At 52.9% G+C, this 18,333-nt stretch overlaps 1 protein-coding gene across 1 annotated transcript in view; it reads right to left on the bottom strand.

The window, feature by feature from the left end:
- The window catches only part of PCNT (pericentrin), a 130,266-nt gene that overhangs the window by 19,022 nt on the left and 92,911 nt on the right, over positions 1–18,333 (bottom strand). The window contains exons 30-38 of the mRNA XM_040621647.1: positions 17,356–18,069; positions 16,390–16,492; positions 12,824–12,978; positions 6,756–6,950; positions 5,898–6,071; positions 4,965–5,148; positions 3,484–3,706; positions 3,045–3,195; positions 1,729–2,364 (exon numbers count right to left, since the gene is read on the bottom strand). Coding sequence (XP_040477581.1) covers positions 1,729–2,364; positions 3,045–3,195; positions 3,484–3,706; positions 4,965–5,148; positions 5,898–6,071; positions 6,756–6,950; positions 12,824–12,978; positions 16,390–16,492; positions 17,356–18,069 — 2,535 coding nt within the window. The remainder of the gene's footprint in view (positions 1–1,728; positions 2,365–3,044; positions 3,196–3,483; positions 3,707–4,964; positions 5,149–5,897; positions 6,072–6,755; positions 6,951–12,823; positions 12,979–16,389; positions 16,493–17,355; positions 18,070–18,333) is intronic.

The following is an 18,333-nucleotide window of genomic DNA, read 5'->3' on the forward strand; positions in this document are numbered from 1 at the left end:
AACATGTTCTAACGGGGGGTGGCAAGGGGCGCACGACTCTGAGTACTGACAACCACTGATGTGCACAACTTAAGTTGGTGAACTCAATGGTACGTAAACTGTACCTCAGCAACGCTGTTCAAACATACTGACCACATCCCTCACGTGAACTTCCAAAACTAAACTAATTTCATAGCATCTGGGAGCTGACTTATCTTTGTAACACTTAGAAATCTAGAGTTTTGTTTTTAGAAACACATATTCATTTCTCAAATATTTCATGGCAGGCTAACCACTGAAAAGACCAAGCTACTGCTTTTCGTGTGTTTTTAAAAACTTATTTGGATTTTCACAATTTTTAAAAAAATGTGTGTTTAAAAAATTTTTTTTTAAAAGATATTATTTATTTGACAGAGAGAGACAGCAAGAGAGGGAACACAAGCAGGGGGAGTGAGAGAGGGAGAAGCAGGCTCCCCGCTGAGCAGGGAGCCTGATGTGGGGCTCGATCCCAGGACCTGGGATCATGACCTGAGCCAAAGGCAGATGCTTAACAACTGAGCCACCCAGGAGCCCCTAAAAAAATATTAAAAAAAAAATATTTAAAAAGCATTTTTAAAGAGGGCAACACAACTGTTAATCCATATGAAGACAAAGGATTTCATTTTCTCAGAAACAAAGGTTTCTGACTGACATAAAATGTATCTAAAAGTAACATTTTATCCAAAAAATAGAAGAGGAACACTTCCCAACCTGTGAGGCAAAAATCATCTGGATAGCAAAATCAGAACCACCACAGCTTGAAAAATACAGACCCATGTCCCTCATGAACATAGATGCAAAGCCCTTAAAAAAAAACTAGCAAACTGAACCCAGCACTATATAGAAAAACGACATCGAAGTCAAGTGGGATTCAGCCCAAGAACGCAAGGGTGGCTCCACAGATGGAACCTGATCATGGGAAACTCAGCGTCAACAGAATAAAGGGCAAAAACATTGATTCCAAGACCCCAAAAATGTAGATCCAAACTCGCTCATGGCTGAAAATACAGCAACAAAGGAGCCAGGGAGAGACAGACCCCTGAGACGGAGGAAGACGGTGGCTCCCAAGATGGGCAGGAGGGCATGCAGAAGTCACCCGGACACGGATGGAAGAAGAAAGCCTACTTGATGTGCAGGTGACATGATCTCACACATGGAAACCACAAATACATTACAAAACTGAAAATAACGAATAAGTCTAAGGTTGTAAGATGAACCAACCTTATCGCTATATGCCAGCCAGGGACGATCTGAAAATGAAATTAAGAAGCCAATTCCCACTCACAACAGCATCAAAAAATCATAAAATACCTGGGGATAATTTAACAATGAGTGCAACACTTATCATCTGAAAGCAATAAAACGTCGTTGAAAGAAATCAAAGACCTAAATTATGTGGACAGATTTCCAATTTCATGATCCACAGAGGTAACACCATCAAGGTGACAACTCCCCAAAGCCATCTGCAGAGTCAACGCAACGCCCCAGAATCCCAAGGACCCCGAATATCTAAGACAACCCTGAGAAAGACCGAGGTCAGAGAGTCCCGCTTCTCAACACAGAAACCTGCCACAAGGCTGCGGTGATGAGAGGGCGGTGGAGGACGGACACAGACCGGTGGGACAAAGGAGCGGAACTGGGTCATGGCCCCGCGGCGCGCTCAGCCCCACGGCCGGCTGCTGGGTGGTGACACGGCCGGCGTGCTCTCACCAGTTTCTCCTTGTCTCCGGTCGGCCGCATCTCCACGTCAGCCTGGCCCGGCCCCGTCTCCGCTCTCCTCCTCGTGTCCTTGCGTCCTTCCCGCGCGGCCAGCCTCGAGTGCAAGTGCTCTAATCCCGCCTGCCGCCGAGCAGAACTCTCCCCCTCTCTCCGCAGACCACGCCGCGGCTCCCGTGCTTGGGGGTGCTCCACGGCGGCGGTCTGTGCAGCCCTTACCTCCTTCTCCCTCTCAAGCTCCGCACGGCGCTTCTGCACGTCCGCCTCCAGCTGCTGCTGCACCTGCTCCAGCCTGGCCTGCAGCTCCGCCACGCGCGACTTCTCGTCCTTCAGCTTCCTCAGCAAAGCGTGATGTGCCGGGGCCTCCCGTGTGCCGCGGCTCAGCTGCTCCGTCAGGAGCCGCTCGTGGCGTAGAGCCGCAGCCAGCTCCAGCGAGCGGCCCTTCTCGGCCTCTAGGCTCCGCTGCAGCTCGGACAGCTGGCCCCGCTCCTGCGCCAGCAGCGCCTCACAGCGCGAGGCCTCGATCTGCAGCTCCTTCTGAAGGTTGTCCTTCGCTGTCTGCTCATGTTTCAGTGCAACACACAGTCGGTTACTCTGAGCATACTGCTTCTCCAGAGATATTCTTAACTCCTATACCAGGGAAAAGACGGGAAAAAGTAAATCAAGAGAGGTGTCAAAACAGTTTTCCTGCCCCAATTTCTGTTCAAATCCCACAAGCTAGCAATTGCACCTCCTCATTCTACAGGTAAAAGCAGACGTAACAGTTCCATGGTCACTCTGCCATCTCCTTCACGGATGGAGCACGTTTTGGAAGCAGCACTCAGTAAATGCACACCCACGTCCTGGGTTCACTCGCCCTCCCTTACAACCACCACACCCTGAACACTCAGACAACATCCTGTTTGCGCTGAGCCACGGTCTCCGTGTGCGTGAAAGATCGCTTCGCTCAGCCCTGGGACTGAGGAGCGCAGATCGCCTGCTGGACACCGGTCCTCTGAGCGGCCAGATGGCGTGTCAGTTCACACATGCAAGTGCCACTGTACACAGAAGCCGGTCACTGCCATTTACGTGGCTGGACACACGCTGCCAAAGTGCTCTGTGCAGCTGGTCTGTGAGGACGCCGCGTCCTCCTCGTGGAGCCAAACACGCAGAGACAGTGGGGGTTACGAGCACCGTCGGTCAAGATGAAGATGCTGCTGCACCAGACCCAGGCTTCGCCGCTGTTACTCCCTGCCGCCCGGCACGTGCCCGCAGGGAGAGCAGGAGAGGGGCCCCGCGGAGAGCTGCCCCCCACCCCGCTGCCCAGGCACCTCCAGGGTCTTGGAGCTCTGGCCCTCCTTCTGCAGGTGCTGTAGCTGTTCCTCCTCCAGCCGGCTCTGCAGGGCGCGCTCCCTCCCGCGCTCGCACTCTAGCTCCTGCAGCGCAGCCTTCAGGTTGCTCTCCTTACTGTCCAGCACAGACCTGCGTGCGGAGAGGGGGACGTGCGGGTCACAGGAGCTCGCCTGGGGGCACACCCTGCAGCCTCCTCAGACACGCACGTGTGCCTGTGCTTGGTGCCCCCCACCCCGCACACCCAGCGCTCCTATCACAATACGAGCACAAACTGCAGCCCACGAGGGCCGCTCTTCCACTTCCACACCAAGAGAAGGGTGGGGACAACTGCGTGACTTCCTCACGTTACTCGACAAAGTCTGTGGACAGGACTGGGGGCCGGAATGCGGTGCACCAGAGCTGGGTTAGGGCCTCTACCTCAGCTGGAGGACCTCCTTCTGCGCCTCACTGAGGGAGGCCAGCAGCCTCTCATTGTCCTGTTTACACTCGCAGAGCTCAGATCTCAAGTCTCTGACGACGGTCTGCTCCACCACCAGGAGCTTCCGAACACTGCTGGCTTTCTCTTGCTCTTCATTCAGGGTTTTCTGTACGTCGCTGGCTATACGTTTCTCCTGCTCGACCTTGTATGCCAGTAACTCCACTGAGAAAGACGTTAGAGAACGTGAGACAGCATTGCCTGTGAACCCAGGGTGAGCTGTACCTGGGACTCCACAAATTAAAAACCACCAGCATGGGGATGGGGATGTATTCACTCTCGGGGAAAAGGGTATTTCCAGGCCTACAGCTGGGACACCGGCCTCCCCACCACACCCTCCAGGCCTCAGGACACCCCACAGGTGCATGGGCAGAGTGGCCACAGAGCCAGAGGACACAACATGGCCCCCCAGGGCCAGCTGTTCAGGCCTGGGGTCTGCCTAAAGGCACTAGTGCGGGTTGGGCAGCGACGGACCGTCCCGTCCCTGTAGTCACCCTGAATCACAACTTCGCCCGCGACTCCTACACTGCGTGCTCCCAACAGAGACAGCCCCGGCCCCAACAGCTTCACTGCAGAATCCTCCCAAAACCTCTCTACAAACCCCTCCGGAACACAGAAGGAAAGACACCTGCCGGTTCTCCACAAGTTGGCACTACTCCAACATCAAAACCGGAAGAAAGAAAACCACAGACCAGTACCCCTCACGCATGCAGATGCAAAATCAGCAAGCCCGGCCCAGAAATGCTCACAAGATACCGTAACACAACCTGAATGCAAGGCTGTGCTGCTGGATGGGTCTGGCCGTCATTCAGCACCCAAGACTGGGAAGAGAAGGGGCTCTGAGAGCCAACAGAGTGTGTGTGCAAAGACCACAACTGGCACCGCGTGTAAGAGTGTGAGATGGAGCACCCCCCCCTCCACCAGACGCCTGCCGCGGCCCTCTGCTCACCAAAACGCTCAAGGGCCTAACCAGGGCAATTGGTAACAAGAGAAGGTAGGTGGAAAAAATAAAATAAAATGCTTTTTATCCAAAGATGATGTGAGCATCTACAAAAAAAAAAAAAATCTAGAAGAACCTAAATTAAACGTAGAAACGTAGGACAGGCAGTTTAAACCTAGCACAAGCGCCAGAGACTCTCAGGCACAGTCCTGCTGGCACCCAGCACTCACACTGACACAGGCTGCCAGGACCCTGGCAAGGCCTCTGCCCCACGCACCACACAGAGTCGTCTCCCTGGCAGTTCTATGAACCGAGAAATGCCAAGGCCAATGGTCCCAGGGCCCAGAGACCTGGAGAGACCGGGATGTTGCTGGGGCCACGGGATCCAGCACTGGGCAGCCCACAGGGGCGTGGCTTACCTGTGCACTACCTCACCCACCAGGTGAATGCCGGTGGGGCACTGACACGAGGGTCGGCACTCACCCTGCCTGCGCAGCTGGTGCTCCTGCCGGCTCCCCCGAGCCTCCGCACTAGTCAGCGCCGCACACAGCTGCTGCAGCTTCTCCTGGTTCTGCAGGTGCGTCATGCGCAGCTGGGCGCGCAGAGCCTGGATCTCGGACAGCAGGCTGCTCCTGTCTGACAGGCGAAGGTGCTCCAAGGACTTCTCCTGCAGATCTCCCCAGAGATGGGGCAGGAAAGGAGGGAGAGCAGGGTCACAGACACAGCTACTTAGCGGGCCTTGCGGCGGAGGAACACACCCTGAGTGGGGCAACGGGAGCACAGAGCGTGTCCCAAGGGTGGGGGAGGCCAGGCCGGAGAGAGCACTGGCGGCTCCAGGCACAAGCAGCCCACCATGTGCAAATCTGTGCCTCCAGCTTCATGGGCACGAGCTTGGTGACGGAGACTCATCCCCGACAGAGTGAGAATAGACTCGCAGAAGGGTACCTGTGACAAACACGCGGTATGGAACACAGGCACAGAGGCCCCGGGGGACCTTCAGACCTCACACACCTGTCTCCTAGGTCTACGCCAGAGACCACTCTGACCTGCCGTAGACCCTGCATCTAGACTCCAGTGCCCTCTCCCTACAAGGGACCTGGTGGAAACACTGCCAACCCCTCTGGCTTTCTGACCCTCCAACCCTGGGCTGAGCACGCACAGCCTGGGTCAGGCCATTTAGTGCTGCTCTGTTTTCAAGGAAAGGCCAGTTATTTCCAGAACACAGCGAGGATGAAAAGGAAAATAAATGCACAGATGTCTCCACTTTACGGAATCCTGATTAAACAGTGCCACATGTGGACTGAGGCAGGACTTCTTCCTTGGTCACTGCCACATTCCAAGGTCAAATTCACACGAACCCGTTCCGTCACCCTCTCTGTTGCGGTCTCTGGGAAATAAATCAAGGCATGTGCTCACCTGCTCCTGGACCACCTTCTCCAGCCTCTCCAGCAGGGAGCTGTGGTCCCCAGGGTCAGAGCCACAGGGCTGGGGCTGCAACTCGGCCCTCAACATCTCCCGTTCTTTTCCAAATGCCTCCTGAACAACCTGTAGGAATTCTCCTCTCCAGTCAAGACACATGTCGGGAGGTTCCTGAAATATTGGGACAAGGAGCTCAGGATTCTTATAAATGCACCCTGTAGGCTGAACCAGAAACGACCCAACAGCAGAGCAGACACAAATGTACCCAGGACCATCCCAGGGCACAAGAAGCCAACCTTGTCGACAGAGAAGAAGCTACTGAAGGAAAAAGCAGGTAAGACAGAGCAAATGCTGGCGGGCAAACCTCCTTCTTTCCCACCACAGCACCACAAGGCCCACCATGGGTGCTGCTGGCTGGCCACCCTGCCCCCCGGCAGGCCTGGGCCTGACACTGGGGTCTTGCCTCCCTGCACACCCTGTGGCTGTTAGGTCCCCTTGGATGTGGGTCAGCACCTGGTCCTCACCGAGCTGCCCTGGTTCCCTGGTCACAGAGTGGACACTGGGACCCTGTGGGCTCAGGTCTGGTCCCCACACCCACTTCCCACCACCTACCTCCAGTAGAACTCTGCCATGTGTCCTCCTCCCACAGCTTCTCCTGCCCTAATGGGGCCTGGAATGTGCCAGCATGTGGCTAGTGCCAGCAAACATGACTGAGGGTGGCTGGCCAGGAACATGGCCCCTGTGCCCACCGCTGACCCACCCCTTATTCCTGTTATCTCACTTATGTGGCCAAGCAACCCCCTCCAACTGCTCCTTGCCCACACCTTATTCTCTTTCAGGTGGAACATCCCGTACCTTCTCTCCCTTTTGGGGTGCTAGGTTCGGATGTCTCCACAGGGCTGGCACCGCCTCCAAAAGGCCGGGGCCCTCCCTTGGGAAGTGCTCAAGGGGGGCACTCGGCTCACCCTTGCTCAGGGCACTCGGCGGCCCACGGCATTCAGACAAGGCCAATATGTGGTGGCTCTCGTCACACACCATCTGTAGCAAAGCCTGCAAGAGGACGAGCATTTCAGAAAGAGGGAAAACCAGCTTGAAGCGACTCATCCATCCAGTCCCCTGCCCATCACCCCTGAATGCTCACCAGGGCCGCCTGCACAGCACTGCCAAAGAACGAATTCTGCGGTTCTATAAGATTCTTAGACATCCCTCCCCCACAACCTTCAAAGACTGCTGGGAAACCAGTAAGAAAGACAATTTCTGTGGAAGCTACTCCAAGGACGGCCGCCCTCATTTGGCCACCCCACCAGCGCCTGCACAGTGGACACCAGCCCCACGTCCCTTCCCTAAGCCTGGGCGGGGCGCAGGGCAGGGCCTCGGGCCAGCTTCCAAGGCCAGGTCATGAAGATGCCATGCGAGTCCCTGGCTCCCCTGGGACTGCAGCTGCTGTGCTCTGAGAAGGCTGCGGGGAGCCGTGCAGGAGGCCTGTGCGTCCTTGGGGGTGAGGTGCCTGCACACAGCACCAGACCGGCTGCGGACTGCTCTGGCCCTCCAGTGCGGTCCAGACACGGGGAGCAGAGAGACGGTCACCAATGCGCCCTGACAAGTCCCTGCACACAGGGTCTGTGAGCACGTGGCACTGGGACACTGGGACACGCACACAGGCGGCTCCTGCCCAAAGACTCGCACAGAAGAAAAAAGTGGCTTCCCCAGAGTTGCCGCCAGGTTGGGACCGTTACAGGGTCCAAAGTAACCGTAACGGTCCTCACTCCACACAAAGATTATTCAAGGGGCATGTTATGCTTTGAGATCTCTGAGGAAAAAGGACTAATAGATGCCTCAAACAGGGAAGTATAAAAGTAGCAACGAAGGGGTGGGGGTGGCTCGGTCGGTTCAGGGTCTGAATCTCGATTTCGGCCCAGTTCACGAACTCGGGGTCCTGGGATTCGAGCCCCGCGTCGGGCTCTGGGCTCAGCTGGGAGTCTGCTTGATACGTCTCTCCCTCAGCCCCTCCCCCCACTTGCATGCGTGCTCTCTCAAATAAATCTTTAAAAAACAAAAACAAGTTCAACACCCAAAAAACGAACAACCCAGTTAAGAAATGGACTGAAGGCATGAACAGACACTTTTCCGAAAGACATCCAGATGGCCAACAGACACATGAAAAAATGCTCAACGTCACTTGTCATCAGGGAAATGCAGATCCAAACCACACTGAGACACCACCTCACACCTGTCAGAATGGCTAAAATCAACAAGTCAGGAAACAGATGTTGGTGAGGATGCGGAGAAAGGGGAGCCCTCGTGCACTGCTGGTGGGAATGCAAACTGGTGCAGCCACTCTGGAAAACAGTAGGGAGGGTCCTCAAAAAGTTGGAAATAGAGCTCCCCTATGACCCAGCAATCACACAACTAGGTATTTACCCCAAAGATACAGATGTAGTGATCCGAAGGGGCACCTGCACCCCAATGTTCACAGCAGCAACGTCCACAACAGCCAAACTGTGGAAAGAGCCCAGACGTCCATCCACAGCTGAATGGATAAAGAAGATGTGGTTCATATATACAATGGAATAATACCCAGACATCAGAGAGGATGAAATCTTGCCATTTGCAATGACGTGGATGGAACTGGAAGGGATTATGCTAAGTGAAATAAGTCAATCGGAGAAAGACAATTATATGGTTTCACTCCTATGTGGAATTTAAGAAACAGTGCAGAGGATCACAGGAGAAGGGAGGGAAAACTGGGAAGTCATCAGAGAGGGAGACAAACCATGAGAGACTCTTAACTCTAGGAAACAAACTGAAAGGGCTGCTGGAGGGGAGGGGAAAGTGGGTGATGGGCACGAAGGAGGGCACGGGATGTGATGGGCACTGGGTGTTATATGCAACTGACGAATCACTGACCTCTACCTCTGAAACTAAAACTAATAATACACTATATGTTAACTACAATTTAAATTTTAAAAATATGATTAACGTTTTATTTTTAATGTCTTTTCACCACCTACAATGGGGAAGTTAACAGGTATAAACACATCATGACTTCTAAAAATAAGTAAGTAAACAAATGGTAAGATTCCTCTGGTGGGGGGGGAGTAGCAATGAAGAGGCTTACGACAGAGTACAACTAGTTAACTAGAAATAGGTTTCGCTAGGATTCCAATGATGTGACCCAAAAAAGTGGAATATTAACTTAAAAGCGCTAAAAGTCCAACTACACATTATGTTTATTTTAAGAGCACTTCATTTGCTGTACGCAGCTGCAGATGGTGGCCACTGTGGGTGAGAAGGCAGGTGCAGGGGAGACCACAGGCCGTCCCCGCGTCCGCAGCCCCATCGCTGCCTGGACAGACAGGACAGGCGGAACAGCGAGTGATGCAGGAATGACTTGGCTGCAGGTGACCGCCACTTCCTACTCTTTAAATACTTTCCTGCATCTAAAAATGAGGAGAAACGCATTTTACCAAACACCTGTGAGGGCTGAGGTACTCTGCCTGCACCATTCCGCAAGCAAAGCTTCCCGTGAGGCCACTGCAGCCCTTTGGAGACATCACAGGATCCCGGGTCTGATGCTGGCCGGGACACGGAGGCCTGCGAGTGGTCTGAAGCTTGGGTACCACAGACATAACCACTGGGGCCGAGAAGGTTCCAGAGCCCTATCCTCAGGACTGGCATTCTGTCGAGGGACCTGCACTGCTGTGACTGCCCCTCCACACAGTCTGATCACGGCTTGGAAGCCAGTCCACCCCTCCGTGGCCTCCCACGCCTGCTTGTCCCAGGAGCCATTGTTTGCTGATGCACAGCGCCTCCCAGCAGGGCTGCGCCACAGGCCCTCATACGCCCCCACTCACGGCTGCTTCCAGAGGGGCTCCAGAGATGTCCAAGCCTGGCCACCCAGCCCTTGTTCAGGCTGTGAGCACCAGTACTCCTGGCTTCAGGGCACCCAGGGTCATGACCATACATGGTCCTGAGGCTCAGCCCCTGCCGCTGCCACTCTGGTTTGTGGCTGCCGTGTTGGGGAGGCCTCGTGGGGCCGGCTTTCAGATGGGAGCACAGGCTACTCTTCACACCGCCGTCCCTCACGGTGAGTGCTGTGGCTTCAAACTCCAGAAACGGTGTAGAAACTTAAAAGAAAATAATCTGAGAAACCTACCACAAAATATCTCTGTCCTGTTTTCTTTTTTTAAAGATTTATTTTAGAGAGAGGGAGAGCACAGACAAGTAGGGGGAGGGGCAGAGGGCGAGGGAGAGAGAATCTCAAGCAGACTCTGTACTGAGCGCAGAGGAGCCTGTCACAGGGCTCAATCTCACGACCCTGAGATCATGACCTGAGCAGAAATCGAGAGTTGGGTACTTAACCGACTGAGCCACCCAGGTGACCCTGGTTCTTCTATTTTCTTTTTCTTTTTTTTTTTAATGATTTTTTATTATATTCTGTTAGTCACCATACAGTACATCCCCGGTTTCCGATGTAAGGCTCGATGATTCATTAGTTGTGTATAACACCCAGTGCACCATGCAATACGTGCCCTCCTTACTACCCATCACCAGTCTATCCCATTCCTCCACCCCCCTCCCCTCTGAGGCCCTCAGTTTGTTTCCCAGAGTCCACAGTCTCTCATGCTTCACTCCCCCTTTTGTCTGCTATTTTCAACTGTCACTTGGAGACACGAAGTCGAAGGTTCTGCGTGAGGCTAACAAACAGCGACACAGTGACAGCTTCCGTCCTTACCCTCCCGGCGGCATCCATCCGGCTCCCTCTGCAGGCAACTCAGCTGCTTCCTGAAAGGGCTCCAGGGCCTTTACTGGGCTTCTTTCTGTGTTTTCTTTTTTAATCACCAAGCATTAAACCCCAAAGCCTAAGTATATACGCTTGTCGTAACAACCAAATTCATTCCTTAAAAATTACAAATTCTTCTAATATTAGGTTGCTTCGATTGGAATCGCTAAGAAACGTGCCTTTGATGTTTTAGGTCATGTAAAAAATTGAGGAATGCAAGGGCGCCTGGGTAGCTCCGTTGGTTAAATGTCTGCCTTCGGCTCAGGTCACAATCCCAGGGTTTGGGATCGAGTCCCACATCAGGCTCCTTGCTAAGTGGGGAGTCTGTTTTTCTCCCTCTCCCTCTGCCTCTCCCCCACCCTGCTCATGCTCACGTGCACACTCTCTCTCTCAAATAAATGAAGCTTTTTAAAAGAATCATTTTCTTTTGATGGTACCGTAACAGTGACATAACGGGACAGGTGGCAGCCACACCTGTGGGGAGCACAGCGTAACATACAAACTTGTCAAATCACCAAGTTGTGCACCTGAACCTGGTGGAACATTGGTGTCAATGATACTCAAATTAAAAAAAAATAATAAAGTTTTCTTTGGAGATGCTTTCAGTGTTTGAATAAAACACGACAGTGACATTACATCATTTACTTATTCAGCCAAGTTTGTGTCAGTGGTTTGACATGAAATGATTTGCTAAACCGTCAAGAGAAAAGAGAACTTGTTGAAAGTCCCACAGACCTACTGCCCCGGGGGATGGAGGTGCTCACGGACCTCACTGTGCAGTCACCGTGCCCCATCAACACGTTGTACACCTTCAACTTACACGCGGTCACGCATCAATTAAAACTAGAACAAAGGCTTTTTAAAAGTCTGCTCCAAGTTAAAGTGCCTCATGCTGATTGTGGCCTCCCTCCTCCTTCCTCTAGCGAGGACGTGGCTCTGAGCCCAGAGCACCAAATTCTTCCAGTGTGACTGTGAGCGGTCGACAAGGACTCAGCTCTGTGACCGGGGGCAGCATGACTGGGTCCTCAGGGGAGGTGCCTGCAGGGCCTGCAGAACTGCAGCGGGTGCCTCACACCGCAACACCCAGTCAGAGGTGGGTCAGAAGGAGCCCAGCACATCAACGGGCCTGGTCTTGGCGGCTGTATGACCAGCTCTGCCACGGAGTGAAAGGAAGGTTTTCTTGGGGGGAGGGGAAGGGGGGATGCTTCTGGAAAACAGGCTTAAAGGAAGCCTTGGCCCCGTTCCCTGCCAGACACCTAGAAATGCCCCCTGCCACCCTGAGGACAGCCAGCTGATGGCAGAAGGGAAGGACTGAGCGAGCATGGGTACATTGGTGGCCTCTCCAGGGGTGCGCTTGGAGCCACCCCACCAGGAAACTTCTAGTTTTGTACAGTAGTAAATGTCATGTGCTGGTGGAGCCAGCTGCCCATCAGAGTTGAGGCTGGCCATGCAAATGCCTGCACTGCTACAAGAGTGAAGAAAGACAGCCTCCCTTCTCAAGTGTCAACTTCAGGAAGACAGCGAAGAGCACGAGACAGAGCGGTCTGTTAAACTCTGACAGGATGGAAACACGCCCGCTCGAGCAGCAGCTCCCGCAGCACAGAGGGGTGGGCTCTCCAATGTGGCTGTCCATGCTTCGTGGCGCCTGGCAGAGGGCGGCCCCGTCAGTCGTGGGCACATGCCACAGACATCTTAGGAAAGGCCAAAGGTCAATCTCCAGAACCAAATAAAACCCACAACCACTTCCCCACAGAGGGTCATGCATTCTGACAACTGAACTCAAGTCAGGAAGACTGACCCTAGTTTGTCTTCTGTGCTTCATTCCAACACCTGCACCTGCAGACCCACTGTGTGCTGTGCTGCAGCAGGTAAGGAAGAGCTGGTCCTCCTCTGGGGATCCTAGTGCCCGAGGCTCCCGCAGCCCCACCAGCCCGCCGCACCAGGCTCTCACCTGGGACACCTGTCTGCACGCACCCCAGGGCAGCAGCTATCTCCCTCTGGAAACACTCATGCGAGACCTAAGTTAGGGCACGGCTAGACCGATGCAGCAGTCTGCGCGTTACGACGCACGCACCCACACAGCAGTCACAGCAGACAGAGGCCCGTCGACACCGCCTGCCCTGTTCCTGCCAGCCCTCACCTTCACTTGTTTCGGATGGACTTCCTTCTCCTTCATGGTCTCCAGTGGCCGTCGGAACCTTCCAGAGGTGGGAGGAGGCACTGCAGGACTAGCAGTGGGGGTTTCGAGTCTTCCTGAACCTTGGTTTAGTATCTCTCCAAACCCCGAGCCATCACCTAAAAACACAGAACAAAGGATCTGAACCACAACCCTCTGGTGGCACATTCCTTGGGGAGGGCCCTGTGGTGGGGGGGCACATTCAGCAGAGAGCCAGGGGCGTGGTCAGACCCCCACTTCCTGGTGCTGCGTGAGGACCCGAAACACCCAGGAGAGCTACAGCAGGGGTCCCCTCCCTGAAGACATCAACAAACCACGGAAGAGGGCAAAAATACTTTCATAGGGGCGCCTGGGTGGCACAGCGGTTGAGCGTCTGCCTTCGGCTCAGGGCGTGATCCCGGCGTTATGGGATCGAGCCCCACATCAGGCTCCTCTGCTATGAGCCTGCTTCTTCCTCTCCCACTCCCCCTGCTTGTGTTCCCTCTCTCAGTGGCTGTCTCTATCTCTGTCAAATAAATAAATAAAATCTTTAAAAAAACATACTTTCATAAATCTGTGAGATGATATAACTACACACATTAAGAAAAAGCGTATTTTGCATGTTTGGTATGTTAACTCCCATGATTCGACATAAACCTTAATAGTATCTCAGCTTATCTGTAAACAGATGCAGAAGTGGGTCTCCTCACCCCCCAAAGACAGGACCCAAACCCGCAGGGCTCACACAGGAAGCGCCTGGGCAGACAGACGTGTGCAGGGCCTACATTTCCACACCCAAGGAGGGGATTAGGGCAGGGCAGCCGCCCCCCCCCCCGCCCCCGGCACACAGAAAGAGGGGGCAGGGGACAGGAGATGCACGGCGCCAATCACGGGGCCATGTGCCGCAGCAAGCGTCTGGCCAGGAAGAGGTGAACACACCTGACTGGGATGGAGGGAGGGAGTGGAGACAAGCCCTGAGACCAGCCAGACTGGACCAGAGAGCCCTCAACAGTTGAGGGTTCGAGACACCAGAAACCCCTCATGGATGGGGCCTCAAAAAGGCATTCCAAACCTCTCAAGTAGGTGATATGTCTCTAGGCCTTGCAGTCCGCAGCCAATCCACACAGGCTTGGGAAACAGAGGGAGAATCCAGGGCAGAGCAGGGTCAGCCTCTGCAGCTGCTTCTCCAACCCGCACCGAGCGTGTGTGGGAACGGGGACACAGAGCCCCTAGCACGGCCCCTCCCAGCACAGAACTTAGAGCAAGTTGCTGACAACCACCCTGTTAAGGAGTCTAAGTTCTTAAACGTGCCAAGGAACGCGCAAAAGACAGCATGAAACGGACTCGGAGACCACCGGAGAAGAGACAACAAAGGCAGCAAACACAAGAAAACTTCAGAAAAACCAGAATGTCTTCAGAGAAATAAGTCTCATTTGTGGAACAAGGAAGTTTCAAAAGAAAGGAACAGAGAATAAGAAAGAAGAGCTCTTAGAAGTTAAGACACAGCAGAAATGAACACATTCGCTTCCAAGCTTAAGAAATAATTTCTTAAAAAGTTCTTTAACAAATAAGAACAAAAGTACAAAGAAATGGAAACAAAGTAAGAAAATAAGAAAACCAGTCCAGTGATTAACAGCAAGTACAGCAAGGTGAGAGCCATGGGGCAGTGAGCCAAGGAGCAACGAAGACCTATTCAGGCTGAAGCACATGCCCAGGCACGTGGCGTCCTGTGGCGGCCGCGGTGCTCTGTGACACCAGGCTCTGGGACAGCGGTCAGACGCTCTGGAGTCTGCACCAAGCCCAAACCATCAAACATCAGGGAGATGCACACGTTCTCAGAAAACCCATCTCACACATGCTTCTTCTGCAAACGCTTCTAGAGAACACACGACTTCAAATAAGGACCATGAAGGAGCGACAAGGGGTCTGACCCAGAAAGCGGAGACGGCACGTTCAGAAGGTGAAGGCCACGTGGGCCGTGCATGCTTGCGGACAGCGTGGGCAGGACCCACGACGGAGAACAGGAAGGAGGCAACGAGAAAGGAATACCAGCTGTCTGGGAGAGGACACTCAGTCCCAGAGGTTCTGCGGGAATCTGACAGGCGCACTCAAAACACACTCTGTGGTGAGGGGATAGGACGGGACGATGGGGCCACCTTAGAAAGACGGCGAAGGGAGTATAAGAAACTGGCAGCCGGAAGTTTAAACATGTTGCTGTAACTAGCAAATGTGACCTAGAAATAAATACCAGAACAAATTTCTCAAAGTTAAATGTGGGTGTCCTCAGGGACCGGTGGTTTGGAGTGGGGGGGTGGGGGGGGGCTGGAATGCACCTTGCAGAACCACTCAGTTCTTTACTATGTGGAATAACTCAAAACTAAAATTAACATTGCTGGCCCTACTCAGCACAGGCTGAAATGCCAGTGAACTTTATTTCACTGGGGTCTAGTTTTCAAAAGCACTGAATTGAGTCAATGATGACTTTTTTTTTTTTTTTTAAGTCAAAAAATCTCAACAGGTGATGGACTTGTAAAAAACCAACAATTATAGAAGGACAAGGTTACAAGGTCACAGTCTGGCAACCATCCCAATGACAATCTAGGCAATATCACTCCTGGAGGCTAAGGTGAGAGGGTCCGAGTCTGAGAAATGAGATCACAGGCATGGTGTCCATGTAGCTGCCTGCCCAACACCAAGCAATCAAAAAGGAAAAATCCGAACAAAGCCTGGCAGACACCACAAGCCTTGTGCCGTGATGCCCTGGGAAGACCACAGTGTCGATGTGCATACTCTTCTTTTTTTTTTTTTTTAAAGATTTTATTTATTTATTCGACAGAGAGAGAGACAGCCAGCGAGAGAGGGAACACAAGCAGGGCGAGTGGGAGAGGAAGAAGCAGGCTCATAGCGGAGGAGCCTGATGTGGGGCTCGATCCCAGAACGCCGGGATCACGCCCTGAGCCGAAGGCAGACGCTTAACCGCTGTGAAACCCAGGCGCCCCGCATACTCTTCTCTTAAGGACACCTGGGGACACCCATGCTGACGTCACTGCTACAAACGCCCAAACGAGGTGCAGGAACTGCTGGAAAGGTGAGGGGCTCCCTCTCAGGGCCCGCATGGCACGGCCTCCCTCCCACATTGTGGTGCCCAGCAAGGGACATCTGAATGCCTCGTACCGGCGCAGCGTCCCCTCCCGTGAAGGGTGCCAATGGGGCAAGTGGCAAAATCTAAGGAAGGTCTATAGCTGAGATGCTGCCGGGGGCCACGGTGGACATCTTGTGCTGAGTGCAGGGACCTGGACTCCGTGAAGGTGCACGATGGAGTTTTCCAGAGTAACATGGCCTCAGGCCTTCAAGTGTCACTCAGCACAGAGAGGAAATGGAGGCAGGCACGGCCAGGGTGCACCAACAGGTGTAGCAAATGCCAACCTGGAGGGCCCTCCGTGCTGTTCTGTTCCCTGAAACCGTAGAGTTTAAAAAAAAGAAAAGAAAAGAAAAGAAAAGAAAAGAAAAGAAAAGAAAAGAAAAGAAAAGAAAAGATAAGATTGACTCACTGTTTTCACTTCCATTGTTCTTTCCTTCGAACCCGAGAGGAGAGGATCTGGGCTTTTCTTGAGTATCAAGAGACGTTACAATAAAATCTTCAACATCTTTCTCCTGTTCAAACAGGCAGGTTTTTAAATGGTCATAAAATAACAACTTATCACATCACGGAGCTGAACTAACCAGATGGAAACTTTCTAAGGCCTGAATTTATCATTTTCCCACACAGAACCCAAACAAGAGTGTTTCATGCTCGAGAAAACATTGAAATCCTGTCCTTCTAAGAATTTAAACAAACCCAGCCACGGTTCTCTAGGAATATGTTAAAGAAGTCACCAGCAAATATCTCATATTAAAAAACAATTTTGTGATAATGTGTGTGGGTATATGGGTATCTCAAGTATCATGTTGCCTGTAACTTGTTTTTTATTTTATCTAACCCAGGATATGCAAAATCCCAACATCAGTTTGTAAGAAAAGATACAATCTAACTCAAAAATATTTTTTTTGAAATTAATTAGCATTATATGTAGAATCTACTAAATATGAAATATGACTGAAAACAAATCTAGGAAACACATTCTAGACAAAGAACCTGAATGAAAACTACACACGGAGGCGAGTTTGTGACTGTGCTTCTCGAGTCAGCGCTAGTGAGAGCACGGAGGCCTGGCGTGAGTATCTGAGTAGGACTGGTGCGCCGCACATATTTATAGGAATAACTGAAGTCCTCTAATTATTCAAATTGCAACAGACTGGGGTTGGTGCTGCAGAAAGCTGACCGTCCCTACACATGGCTGACCAGGGGACTGTCAGGGGCGCACCCACGCCTGGGCCGCTGGCCCCACCAGGAGATGAACCAACAATGCTGCAGCTATGATACCACAGGCTGCAGACACATTCCCATGGGAACACTCTGGGGCCTTGGGCAACCCACAGACGCCAAACCAGGGCAGCACCCAGGGAAGACCACTTACCACGGCCATCCGCTGCACATGGTGGTCAGCGGAGGGAGCTCTGTCTGCAGCCAGTGGAGACTCTGCCCACCTGGAGGCCTTTCCTGCTGCTGATCCACCCAGGTACCAGAGCAGCTCCAACTGGTCAGCCTGGAGCGAGGCACTGGTCCTGTCCTGCAGGGAGGCATCCAGGCTCAGGGCGTCCGAGCACGGTGTCAGGGGCAGGCTGGGCACAGGCTCAAGGGTCGAGTCCTTCCTGACAACCTCCGGGGAGCTCCAGGAAGACAGATCCATTGCCCGGAGTGTGTTCTTCAAGGGCCCGGGCCCCTCAGTAGGCGTTAAGTCACGGGAGCTACCGTGGAAGCCCGCCTGTAAACAAAGCGGTCTGTCCCGCACATCAACCTGATCTCCCACGGGAACACTTGACGTTTCAGTTGTTACCGCTGGATCCTGATTTCCACCAAGGTCAATCAGACCACACGTGGTTTTATCGACAGGAAGCACACCAACAAGAGGCGCTCTATCAGTTTCTTCGCCATCACTGGAACTATCACTCAGACTATTTTCTGAAGCATGTGAAGACACTCCTGGTTGCTGACATTTGGAACCCTCTGTCTCGATGTTCTGGAAGTTCACAGAATACACCAGACGGTTCAACTTCTCTTGAAGTTCTTTCACCTGACTTATGAGACCAACTTTCTGCAACTGACAATCTTCCAGTAGTTTTTCCTTATTCTGCATGTAAAAAGGAACATGCATAACGTAAAATAATTGAATTACACACAGTCACATCTGTCTGGTATTTACAAGCCAATTTCAGAGGCTGTCGGAACGGTTAAGAATGAGCCTCCGCGACGAGCCCTCGGGTGGAGATTCCATGAGCGACAGAATCACAGCCGAGAGCCCTTGCCTACAAGGTGATTGCTACAGACTCTGGGAAGGCGGCCGAGCAGGAGGCACCAGGAAGCTGCCGCCCCCCGAGCACCAACCACACTGGCA

Source organism: Ursus maritimus, unplaced genomic scaffold (assembly GCF_017311325.1).
Source record: "Ursus maritimus isolate PB19 unplaced genomic scaffold, ASM1731132v1 scaffold_4, whole genome shotgun sequence".
Lineage (NCBI taxonomy): Eukaryota > Metazoa > Chordata > Mammalia > Carnivora > Ursidae > Ursus > Ursus maritimus.